Genomic DNA, 13,506 nt, shown 5'->3' with positions numbered 1-13,506 from the left:
ATGTGAAAAAATTAACGTAAGGGATAAACTGTCATGTAACTAGTAATCCATAGTTGAATATGATACATTAAGAATAGTTAAAAACTGAAGAATAATTTTAAAATAAATGGTTGGAGGATAATGAAAAAACATTTAAAATAACAAAATTATGGAACATGAGGAATATAGCAATACTAGTTTCCCTAATTTAATATAAGACAAGACAAAATACGTAATATTCTGTATAATTTGTTGATACGTTTATTATTTTTGAATCTTTTTCACATTGCACACTAAAAAATTTAACAAAATCTACAATAAATTTAATGATAAATAGATATCACATTTCTATCGATAAAGACACGTACACACTGGTGACATTTCGAAATAGAAACAGGCAAACTCGAAATGTATTTGTAGCGTTTTTATGTTATAACTTTAATTTTTACCTAAAGAACAAATAGCTGAAGTTTATACGGAAAAATATGAAAAGCTTTGTATATATTTTCGCTTATATTTAGATAAAAATAAAAAGCAACAATATACGTGATTTTAAAAGCTGTAGACATAAAATACCTGGAACTAATTATTTTTATTTCTTTGGTAGTTTCAGTGTTAAATGAGAAAAAATCTATTAGAAAGGATACTTTTATCGTTCAGCATAAGTACAGTGTGGATCATAAAATAGCGAGGAAGAAAGCGATACCTTTGCAACTGATTTATTTATTTTGCATATAAAAGATTGATTGATTTTTACTTTATGATTAAAATTGAATTTTCTAACCCAGTAGAATATGCCTTTAAAATAGTCACCGACGTTCACTAAAGTTCTGTAATTTATTTGTGCACGTCTTTAATTTCCCCGACACTCGCTGCAAAAATGTTAAAAAGAATAACCATTTTATGAGACTAAATTTTTAATTAACAGAATTATATTCAAATTCTGTGTACATTTATTAAATTACACAGGTTCCATTCAGTACAAGGAAATACGTGACATTTCATTTTTAATAATATAAGCGTAACATTTATTGCATTTGGGCTTCCGTTTATAATAATAAAAATGTCATAGCCACTATTTCCAATAATAAAGAACTAAATATATTTAACCTTATAAAATAAACGAATTAACAAAATTATAAAATTATACATAAAAGTGGAATCTTTGTTATGGCTGATGTACGGTTGTAGGGTTTTTTGGAAGAAGGGTACATCTGCCAAAATTTGGCACATATGCCAAGTCTATTCATCGATATCAATTTTATCTGTAATATATACGATAAGACTATCATAAAGAATGTTGTTTCGAATAGTAGATCCATTTTGGGAAATGCTTTCTTCCCAAAGTGCTCTTCAATTATACGATATTTGTGTATAATCAAGCATTTATACTTAAATTACAAATTCTGTTTCCCATCTCCCAATTTGTTGAAATGATAATTAAAATTTATATTATAAAAGGTTCCACAAAAAATAGTTATTTACACATATAAAGAACTCTTTACAAAAATATGTTAGTATTATAAACATGAAACTGAAATAAAATGAAGTAAAAAAAAAATAAATTTTGTCACAGATCTCGTTTTTACATCAAGATCTGATAAATCCTAATCCTAATCTTCAATGAAAATTCTCAAGAATCCTGAAAAATTTCAACAAACTCCGACTGCACACTTGTAGTCCTTTTGCGCTATGTGTCCTTCCTTCTTGATCAGGATGATAATCTCACGTTGTGGGCCTCGTCACTGATATTACGCTAACGAAATGAAAGTAGAGAGGACGAGCTTGGGTCGATGACGACCTCGTTTGTATCCCTTTGCTGTTCAAATCGTATTCAACGTTTTATTTCAACCGAAGAACATATTTCAAGGTACTATTCAAAGTTTGTCATGTTTCTGCCAAATTAAGATGTATATTTTATATATTAAAGTTAAAATGATTGAAACACATTTCGGAGTACATCAGAGGCTTTCAGAAATTTTGACCGTTAACCAATCACCATAAACTTAGGCTATCTCGAGACTTCTCCAGTTTAATAATCGCACCTTTACGTTAGATTCAATAAAAATAGTCTTCGAATAATTTGTTTCCTTCAAAACACATGTCTTCATCCATTTCACCGGAGGCTAGAGGGACGAATACGTTTTACACGATATTTTCTCGTTCTAAGTAAAATACGAACCGTTGAAGAAAAGATAAAAATTAATTCCAATTTACTATCCACTATAGACTCAACGATTAGGAAACAAACTGTGGAATTTAAAAAAATTAGCATAGGAATATTATGTAACCGCGATCCTTATGTAACGTATATTTAATCGAAACAGTCGTTTACCAAGAGTTCCAACGGAAAGACGAAAGAATCGATACTCGTGACCTCGGTCGCGATTAAAATTTACAAACCTACCCGGTCCAAAGAACGAACTTGATTCCTTCACCGTGATGAGTCGTCATCGCCATCGCTGCCGATTCGACCAGGGCCCAGGGTGAGTCGCAGCCATAGTCACCGAATTCTCCGGGCGTCTTCCGGCCGCTGCTCACGCCATTCCACGTGTTCCAGCATGCTTGAAACAGGAAAATGCTAAGCTGAGAGGGAAACAAGAAGAATTAAAAAAAAGAGAGAAAACGGGAAAAAGAAGAGGGAAGGCAGAAATGAGGGAACGAGCACGTGGGAACGTGGTGCTCGTATTAAGGGAGCAACGCAGCGGACGGTCACGTATTGCCTCGCTAACGTCCAAATGACACGGAGTCGGCCCTATCTCGTGCTTGGTATGGGACGCAATTTCAGGTAGCGCTATTTCATGCAAACCCCGTGCCAACCAAACACGCCAGGTACTTTAAAACGATCGGTAAATAGCGACGGGAACGGGCAAAATATAGGCACCGGGAGCAGGGAATGGAAGCTGAATACATTCTGTTCCTGAAATGTTTGGCAAAACTTTACAGGCGTATTGTACAGGGATTGTGACGCTGGAGGAAAAAATGTCATTGAATATTTTCGGACAGAGCGCAAGATTTTTCTGTGTGTCCAGTGGAAAATTAGTACTGCACTGTGTAATCTCGCGAAGAATATTAAAAGAGGAGATTGTAGTAGTAGCTTCGTGACATTGAAGGCTATCAAGTAACGAGACGAAAAACTTGGCTTAAGTAGCAGAGTCATGGTACTTGATTAATCGTTCATTAAAATCGTCTGTAAAGTGAAGAAGGATAATTGACGCTATATAACGAGTTCCTCTGACATATATCTAATGAACGAAGGTAATTAGGTCACAAAATTTTTGAATATCTTTTCCTACAGATTACAGAATAATCAGACCGATTCAAGATTAATAACTTCGGTGAACTTAAAAGACGAGTTTACGTGGTAATCAATACGTATCGCTCATTCTATCACATATCATTTCTATTATTATAATTATACCCTCTTTTAATATTCTCGATATCCTCTTTCAATATCCATTAATACTTATTTTTTCGTGTATCTTTACTTCTATACTATTATGGTTTGATATATGTATTCTTTCTCAATACTTCTACTCGAAGCCATTAATATCTATTGTTTCATACGATATCATTTTTATACTGTTATTGTAATACAGTAGAATATCGATTATCCGCACGACGATTATGCAAATTTTAAACTATTTTTGAATTACAAATGATTATCCAAATGTAAAGTAAGTCACGTATTTGTATTTCAATAGAAAATTGAAGTAAAGAAATATGGGTAATACACCTAGATAAATCTAGATTTAAAGACCGCTGTAACACGAGTGACAGGTGTACGTAGATAAAAATAATCGAGAATATAAATTTACGAGTATTTTTAATTTCTAATCGATTTATGAAATAATCCAGAATTTGCTTCTTTCAGGTCGATTAACCGCAAATCCGATGAACAAATCTGTCTCCCGATTAAATCGAGAAATCGACGTTCTACTGTAAATGTACATTTATTTACATATAGATTTATTATAACTTCGATTAATATCATCGCGTATACCCAAGATCATTTCTAATCATCAACCGAGCAAGCAGTTCCAGATTCCATTAGAAACCCATTACAGGAATCAGCTCTAAACCACAACCACCCCTATGAACGTTTTCGAAATAGCCAGACAACCGATTTAACCTGACGTTTCAGGAACACTTGCGAGTAAGCCTATGATGACAATAAGAAATAGAGAAAGAGTGCATATACCTTGGAAATAAAACGAAGCTACTTACCGGTCTCTGCGTTCGCCTGGGTGGAGTATCTTGGGTCATAGTGGATGTCGGTGATGTGCCAGAAATACCCTGGAAGCAGAGAGAACGGGGTCGTCGCGCCTTCTGCGTTTCGGCCTCTATTTGCATCCGACCCGTCGCATTTGCATTCATCGTTTCTTTCCTACCGATTCTGCGAGTCGACGTTACGCCGCATCGGGGCAAGGATGTGAAACTGCAAGGTTGACGCAAGAGGAAAGGCGCGGTTTCGAGCGAATTCGATTCCTACCCTCGACGAATTCGTGTTTCCGCGTGGAATCGAAATCGGGTCAAATCGGGAAGGGGGTATGAACACGGCCGGATTGTTTTAAATTAATTCCATGATCCGTTTCTTAAATGAGACCGAGCTACTTTGCAAAGTAATTAAAATCGATCATCGATCCAATCATTCGACTGAATTTATCCAAACGAACACACGCGAGTTTTAGATTGTCGTGGAAACTTGGATCTTTCCAATTCGAACGAATTGATTTCTTAATTAGGATTGATTAGTCAGAGTCGTCTATGGAAATTTCTTGCGTTTAAAACATTGAAGTAGTTGTTTACCGTGACAAACTTCGTCGAAGAAGTTTTTCATTTACTGAAATTCTTTTTGCTGTATAAATTACACAAAGTATTATTTTACTATTCATTCAGGGAATTGATAAAAGATTGATCAACTTTTCAAACTGTATTAGAACGTGTGTCATATTTCAGTTATAGAAAAAATTAATTTGTTTCATTTTGTTTACAAGTTATTAATTATTTTGGAAACTGTAATTTGTAATATACTATTTTTCTGGAATAATGAAGTACATGTATGAATTGTTAAGCGAAATTTTATAAACGAAGCAAAACCTGGAAAATATTCAACTGCTGCCTGTAGGATCATAATAATGTGTAAAATGACGAATAAAAGTTATTGCATTTCGTATGGTAATTAATTATACGCTTCATTAAAAAGTATTATAACCAGTTAGTCATAACGGTAATTATAACTTGAATTTTATCAAGCAACGTTGTTTTCCATTAATTTCAATTTCCTTCATTGTAGAATATTATATAACAGAAGGAAAATACACTTTGTTATACTTAACAACGATAAAATGAATCTTGTTCTACTTTATTATTAACGTAAAAGGTATATCTTTAACTTCGTATTATGAATTATTGAATCTGGTAATTACTTGTATCATATTAAACTTAACAATTTTCGGAGAATCGAATAAGGTTACGTACTAAATCTTCTGATGGAAAACGCGAGATTTATTTAAATGGATCTTTTATGAAGGACATTTTTAAAATAGGTATCGAATTGAACGATGAAGGTTCTTTTTCCGTGAAATGTAAACTAACACTCGAATGGAATTCTTGCGAATCTCTAATTTATATAAGCCATAACTTCGCTGACAATTAGTCTAATAAGTCACTCGAGTATAAAGTTCGTTGTTAATTATTGCAGGCAGTACTCGCGAATCCAACGGCAAGATCGAAATAACTATGTTTTCCGAAGAAGTGAATTCAATTTCAACCGCTATTTTTCATTCACGATCCAATGAAAATTTGACTTCACTTTCTCAAGTAAAATATTCCCTATCAGAAAGTTTCTAAATTGAAATACTTCACAAGTAATCGTACCTGTACCAGCATTCAAAGTAATTTCAGTTCAAACAGAATACTTTACGGAACGTAAAGGAAAGGAAATTTCACGTGGAGAATTGGGTCAAGGAATTTTCGTCAACCCGGTAACTTTATTATAACATTTTCGTTAGTGGTCGTACGTTACGTCAGCTTGTTAACTCGGTCCATAATTAACCGTAACAACGAGGGAACGTTAATGTACGACTGTCGAATAAATTCTGTCTTGATCGAGCTCAAAGAACACCGACCCACATTCGACGTCGAAAGTTTGGCCCGTTTTAATAATTCACCTAGTCGCGAGCATGGTTGTATGCAACGAGAAGTAACGCGTGCGATGGCAGACGCACGTAACGAGGAATTGTGGATAAAATGGCTCGGTCGCGAGAACACTCGCATCTACGCGCATACACACGCATACATTTACCTATTTTTCCTTGTACCACGCACAGCCACAACAGCAGCATCAGATAGTCACGAATCATCTTTTCAGGTTTGGATCTGCAATCACGAAAATTCATCATGTAGCAATAAAATTGGTTAATGTGAAATCGATGTTGAGAATAGAGCCTAGATTTTATATTGAAACACCAGATTTTATATCGTGAGCGTAGACATTAAGCATTTTTCAGGATTATCATTAATTTCTCACGTGTTTTAAATTGCTTGGTCATTAAATAGTTGTTTTCGTTAAATCTAACGTTGAATTTCATTGAAATAGAAAGGTTGAAACGAAATGAAATGTACAGGGGATGTTCTTAGTATATTGTACGTAATATTTATTTACAAATCTTTAACGAAACGTTTATTCAAAAATTTTACATAAGATTTTCCTTTTACTCTAACTGATGTTATTTTCAACTAATACTACATTTCCGGAATCACTATAGAAGGACACAGATGCCATCTGTAATTTTTTACAGTTGGAACTGTTTTGATTTGGCTCACATAAAAATGAAACGGGTAAAAATGAAAAGTAAAATAATTCCAACAGGAGCCAACCCACAATAATGAGCACAATATATTACTAGGAAATAATATTCTCAGAAACCTCCATATAGAAATGTACCTTAATGAGTTACAGATCTAACGTGAGAATAAAAGGGAGAAAACTGGGTACAGAAAGAAAGAAATATAGTCTTCGTTATTATTTAAAACAGCTACCAATCCTCGAATTTATTATTTTTTAAAATCGCCACACTCAGTCATTTTGTATGTGTTTTAAATTACTTTATAATCGAGAAAAGTGTCAAATTTAACGACTGCATAAGAATTTGACCCCCCGTTCTGAATAGCAAAATTCAGCTATGAGATCTGCTGCTGATAACTTTTCACGCAAAATTTAGTTCATTTTTTCTCTTATTTCAGGGAAGAAGAGAAGAGAAGTGAAGGAATCGATAAAATTGCAGTATATAAATCTCATTGCGCTGTAACTCTATACTGATGTGATTTGATACAATTCTGGAAACTGTAATGTTTCATATTGAATGAAGTGTACACATGCTAGTTCACGAAAGTATTTGAACGCTCGCTATTAAAACATTAAACAGTTGAAATATGCATGTTAATCTAAAGATCTAAAAGTAGTATTGTAACTTCTATGAGATACAAGTATCAAGATCATATTATTATGTTATAAAATGAATACAAGCGAATACAATAGCACGTATGGTAGTTATGAAATATACATTACAATAACGAACCTATTGAAACATGGTCATAAAACTATTCAAACGGCATTATCAAGCAACATAAACAGTAAGTAAGAATACAAAAATTATTTTAAACTGTAAATGCAATACCTATCACTAAACACGACAGCAGCTCGACGTTATGTTACGACATTAATATAAATATTATACGAGCTTGAAAATTTTTGTAGTAAAAACTAAGCAGTAAAGTAAACTCTACATCCTAGAGATATGGGAGTGATCCCTTCCCCTGCACTTTGTCTTTTGTCTCCTGTTTTCTGACCTGCGTGGCCCTAAACAGGCCAGTTCTAACCGTTCGCCCGTTCAATGAAGATCTATATAGTTTTTCCACCGTTTCCACTTATTACTATTCCTTTGCGTTATAACCCCTTCAACAAAAATATTTCATGAAATTAATCACTTTTCCTCATAATAATAATCTAGCTTAATACCAGTGATTAATTACTATTAGTTTTTCTGATAATAATAATTTTCTAATAATAGTAATTTATTGCAATATCTCTTTTATTCAGAATATCACGGAAAAGCGAGGTATTAAAAGAAATAGGAAACAATGAGGTTTCGTTTAAAAAACAAGCAATTATATTTTCCAACTGCTTCGGTACAAAAAACGGGAAAGAAGAAAGAAATCGCATTAAACGATAATAATGAGGTGCTTTACAAAAAGAAGTATGTTTCATTTGTCTTGCGTAGACTAGCACATTTCAATCCGTTATGAGAAAAAGTACTTCCGTTGTTTCCACCAAAAACAAGCATGTTTGATATTCACCATGATAACGAGCACGATTCACAGTTCGCCACGGACTGTGGCATATTTGGAATACTGCAGAGAAGAGTAACACGCTTCATTCGTTTCATGTTCCATTTCGACTTTCAATTTGGAAATTTCAATTTACAAACAGGCCGCGAAGATTTTTGGTAATTATCGAACTTTTAATTTATGATAAATTCTTACAGGTTAAAATCATTAACGGAACATAACGATTTCATGAAGGTTGGCGAATGCATAATAAATCGACAAATCTTTAAAATGTCTTCTTTTGGTTTTAAACGAATTTATCTACATGAGTGAAACATGCGTGGTAATGGGTGACATACATTTTTAATATATATATTGATGTAAAATAAATGATGTTTGCGAGAAAGAATGAGTGGATCGAGTATGCGTGTGACTGCGTATATTTATGTGATGTATGAAAGAAAAGAGAACAAATGAGAAAGCATTTGAACAGGTCAGTTACAATTCAAAATTGATTAAGAGCAAACGTGAGTACGAATAACGTGAGAAAGTATAAACGAAATAAGTTATATTTCATCGATAACTTTTACCCTTAATTATGGTATTGTTTAATAAGTGTATACTTAGGTGACAAGAATATAATAAACACTTAATTAACAATATTAGTGGGTGGAATAAAAATTATTAATGAAATATATTTATTTCTGTTCACAAGTTTATACGATATCGCTCTTTCAACTTCTTCTCTCAAGGAATTTTCGCTTCTAACTCGCCTACCCCACTATTCTCTCATTTGTTTTCTCTTCTATCATATATTAAATAAAAATATACAGACCATACCATGCTTCATACATTACACACATACCCATTTTTCATACAACCTAAATTCGCTCACATAAACATTTCACGCATACTCGCTGCACTCATCCTTTCTTACAAACATCATGCACTTTTGCATCAAGATATATTAAAATCTATGCCAATCATTACCACAAAACATCGTGAACGTTCATTTTTTAATTTTTGGACAATAGGCTGACGTTCGTTTTAATGAGCAATATAGTACTCGCCACTATTTTTATTTCGAGATCGACAAAGAAATATATGATATATGTTGTATTAATATATCACTTCAATACATCAAGATATTAAAAGAAAAGGTGAATGTGTCAATACTTTTTCGATCCACTGTAGAAGCGAAACATGTTACTTTTGCGGCTAGAAGTAAATCGTGATACTTTTCTCTGAGGACTGCTGAAACGTAATAGTTTTCACAGCGGAAAAGCACAATACGTTATTCTTCGTCGCCATAAATGGAAACGTGCTAGTTTTAGAGACCAAAATCGAAATGTACAGCTTTTCGTGATCACGAAGTCTGATGTGTTGCTCTTCGTAAGACAAATAAAACATCATACTCTGGTAACATACGTCGATAAATCAAATTAAACAATATAAAACTTATAGTTATTTCCTTCTAGTTTCAACAAAAACAGTTTCTTTTTCAGTTTCAATGAAAAAGAAATTTTTGTTAGCTTTAGTAGGAACAGAATATGCAAGGTGTCTCAGCAACGGTAGCACAACCGGGAAATGGATGATTTTACATGCAGAAACGAATCGAAGAAAAGAATAAAATTTTTTGATTCGAAGTTTGAGTATATACAAATTTCAGTTTACACATGAAGGTTAATACTACACAAAGCAATTGATAAAGGTTTTGGAAAAAATAAATAAAAAACTTTTTATTTATTTATCTCATAAACCTAAAATGGTAAGCAGTTTTTGTTTCCATATTCGGATTCATCGCATGAAAATATATAAGAAGCCTTGCACTTTCAAAAAACAAAATCTCGTTGATTTGATTTTTTGGTACCTGTGTTATTATTCTGTCGCAGCCATTTTTCATATTAACAAGTAAAATTTGTAAAAGGAAATGTAAATTGTAGTTAATCCTTTGCACTCGACGATTTTTTGGCTAAAGATGAGTAGAAATTCAAAGATTCTGTACTAAAAAACTAACGATACTTCTTTGAGCAGTGAATAAAGAATTGTATAATAATAGAATTGTAGAATTATTTGATTTCGATACCTCGCACATTGTTGCATTACATTAAGTCTGATATATTAATTAATATCGATCTTCCAAATTTTATGAAATGGTGACTGAAAGTCACCTCTCGAGTGCAAAGGGTTAATATTCATTTGTATTATTAAGGACCTGACACACTGTGTAAGTTCATTTGTAACATGTGCATATATTGCATTAATTTCAAAAAACATTGAGAACAATTTATTTTTCATTTTCTTTCTCAATTTAATTTAACAAGAATATGCCAAGCTTGATACGTTATTAGTTAAAAAAATTTTAAAAAGAAAATTAAATTTTATTTAGCGTTTTCGAGTAACGTGTTAATTATGAACCGGTTAATATAAATCGTCGAATCGCAAAAGTTTTACAGTCGGCTGTAGTCGGTTATGCAATAGAGAGGTGCGGAACTTTTCAAAATGATCCACAACATCGGTAATTTCATTGTCATCGAAATCGACAAGAATTAATATAATTTTATGGATGAGTTCTGATGAAACTGGTACCTTATGAAATTTCATGAATCCACCAGCGGTCTGTTCTGTACTAGGAACACCATCAGCAATAGCGGCCTTCAATTTTAATCTGAAATTTAATTTCGAAGGTCGTTGACAACGATGTGTCTTGTAAAAGAGCCGTGACGAGGAAACGCGCATCATAAAACACTTTACAAGGCTCTTCCCACTGCAACGAGAGACCTCGTAAAAACGTCGACAAACCAATAACCGCTGCTCGGGATCGTTTGACGACATAACAAAGAGCTGACACAATACTTGAAGCGCATAAATACGCAACGTTTGGGACGATACGCGTCAATGGAAAACGCGAACGGACTTTCCGAGGGTGGTCGAATATCGTGAATGAGTTTCACAGTCGTTAGCGTGGAATTTTTTCCGTGGAAAAATTCTCTTCCTTAAGCGGAGACAATACTCCTCGAAACTTTATCACCGTTGATGAATATCAACTTTAACTATATGCAACTTTTCAGCGTGTTTGTATAGTGACAAATTGCTCCTATGACCTTTCATGAACATTTTATTTTGCTGGATCGCTTGTAATTACTTGCAGGAGTCTTTACGAACGTTTAACATGTTACAGGATCATGGAATTATGTTATATATGTACAGGGTGTCCCAGAAACGGTGGTTCAATCGAGAAGAGAGTGATTCTAAATACAGGAACGAATCGAAAGGAAAAGAATGAAACTTTTTTATTCGAAGCTTCGTTGTCGACCAAATCGAATTTGAATATTCACAGAGTGCGCGTACACTTAGCTATGGCTTATATGAATAGACCATCGATACATGAATATCGGTAATGTAATCGAGCACGGCGTGATTCTACATGAAAGAACAGATCGAAAATAAGGAATAAAATTTTTTCATTCGATGTTTCGTTGTCGAAAAAGTACAGATACACGTAACTTTAACTAAGGAGGATGGACCATCAGTATATCAGGGTATTTGATAACGCTTCAACATTCAAAGTCGACTTTTTTGACAACGAAGCTTCAAATGGAAAAATTTTGTTCTCTACTTTCGATTTATTTTTTTATGCAGAATCATCCTCTCTTCGGTTGTACCACCGATGCTGATGTATTGATGGTCCATCGAATTGCAAGACCTAATTAAGAGCACATGTACTCGGTGAATATTCAAAGTCGACTTTCTTGAAAACGAAGCTCCGAAACAAAAATATTTTTCTGTTTTTTTGGATTCGTTTCTGAATGTAGAATTACCCCCTTCTCAGTTGTACTACCGTTTCTGTAATATTCTGTATAGGGGTTTAAAAGTATTGTGGAATAATGTTTCCACAAAGAATTAATTCATTTTCATCAACTTTTTCCAGCGAAACCATCGAAAATATAGTAACTTCTAATGAATTATTTGAATAATTGAAGCTTCTTTAATTATTTGAGACTACCAAACGAGTAACATATTTTCCAGTAAAAATATGTAATTACTCTTGATAAAATAGCTGTTGAATTTTATTGAAATAGAAATGTATTTTCACATTTTCGTTATTATATTATTTTAATCATATTACTTTTAAAATATATTTCTAAACTTACGTTAGTCATTTCTAAAATATGCTTTCCTACATTCAAATGTGCATAAATCACAATTTTTTTAAATTTTCGTTAACCTTCCTTTCGTTTATTTCTTTACTATAAATATTGCTTTAAACTTGGCTTCCACTATTTTGCTGTCCGTATTACGAGTCTGCTAAGCCTTGCTTTTTCTATCTCACGTAGGATCTACCCGTAAATGCTTTTAACTCCCTACTTTCGGAACTATTTTTATACCTTTAGTACAAATTTCGGTAGATGTAAAAAGAACGCGTTATATATTTCTTCAAATGCTATATAAAACGTAAATTTCATTAAAGTCTGTGATTTATATTTGCCGACTTCTACTGCCTTTATAACTTCAGGATTTACTTTTATTTCTCAAAATCTTGAAATTCTATTAATGTTCAAAGAGTGCCAAAAAATAAACTTAAAACCTGAATTTGGTTCTTGAACAATAAATTCAATTATAAAAATTCCACGTCATTGATTAATTGAAATATTTACTTTTTAAATTCTTAAAACTTATTTAATTCCTAATATTAGTATTCTTTCCGAATTATAATTTATATTCTAACATTATTTGGTGAGATTATTAGAGTAAGAATAAAAATTGTGTAAAATTTGAAGAATTTTTGAAATAATATAAATCAATATAATTAAATAATATATATTTTTGCATTACTTACATAATATTCTTTATTTCTCCGAAAACATGTGCGAAATTTATATTCCATGGTCTATAATCTACAAAAATTATTTCTTGACACTTTTGGTAGCTCGTTTGGACATTTTGCTACGTACGACTAGTCGAGCAACTTTGTTCGAGTTCAAAAGTTTTTAGGAAACTGGTTCATATTTCATCAATTAAGAAAAACTTCTGAAAAATATCCCGACAACGTGTTGCAACTTACAAATTATTTCACCAAATGCTCGAAGCTTGGGCATTGGTTAAATAATTCTTGAATTACGAATCGGAGCATAAATTGCGCTAACTCGATGCACGTCAATATTTAACTTCTGGATGAATACTTGAAGCAGTGAA

The 13,506-nt window shown here is 32.8% G+C and overlaps 1 protein-coding gene across 1 annotated transcript in view; it reads right to left on the bottom strand.

Moving 5' to 3' along the window:
- LOC108547994 (acid sphingomyelinase-like phosphodiesterase 3a) overlaps window positions 1-13,506 on the bottom strand; it is a 103,845-nt gene that overhangs the window by 86,353 nt on the left and 3,986 nt on the right. The window contains exons 2-4 of the mRNA XM_017900746.1: window positions 6,287-6,360; window positions 4,207-4,275; window positions 2,387-2,543 (exon numbers count right to left, since the gene is read on the bottom strand). Coding sequence (XP_017756235.1) covers window positions 2,387-2,543; window positions 4,207-4,275; window positions 6,287-6,344 — 284 coding nt within the window. The 5' untranslated portion in view covers window positions 6,345-6,360. The remainder of the gene's footprint in view (window positions 1-2,386; window positions 2,544-4,206; window positions 4,276-6,286; window positions 6,361-13,506) is intronic.

This window comes from Eufriesea mexicana, unplaced genomic scaffold (genome assembly GCF_001483705.2).
Source record: "Eufriesea mexicana isolate 0111107269 unplaced genomic scaffold, ASM148370v2 scaffold1357, whole genome shotgun sequence".
In the NCBI taxonomy this organism is placed as follows: Eukaryota; Metazoa; Arthropoda; class Insecta; order Hymenoptera; family Apidae; genus Eufriesea; species Eufriesea mexicana.
Note: the sequence above shows the minus strand (reverse complement) of the source record. Positions and strands in the feature narration are given on the sequence as shown.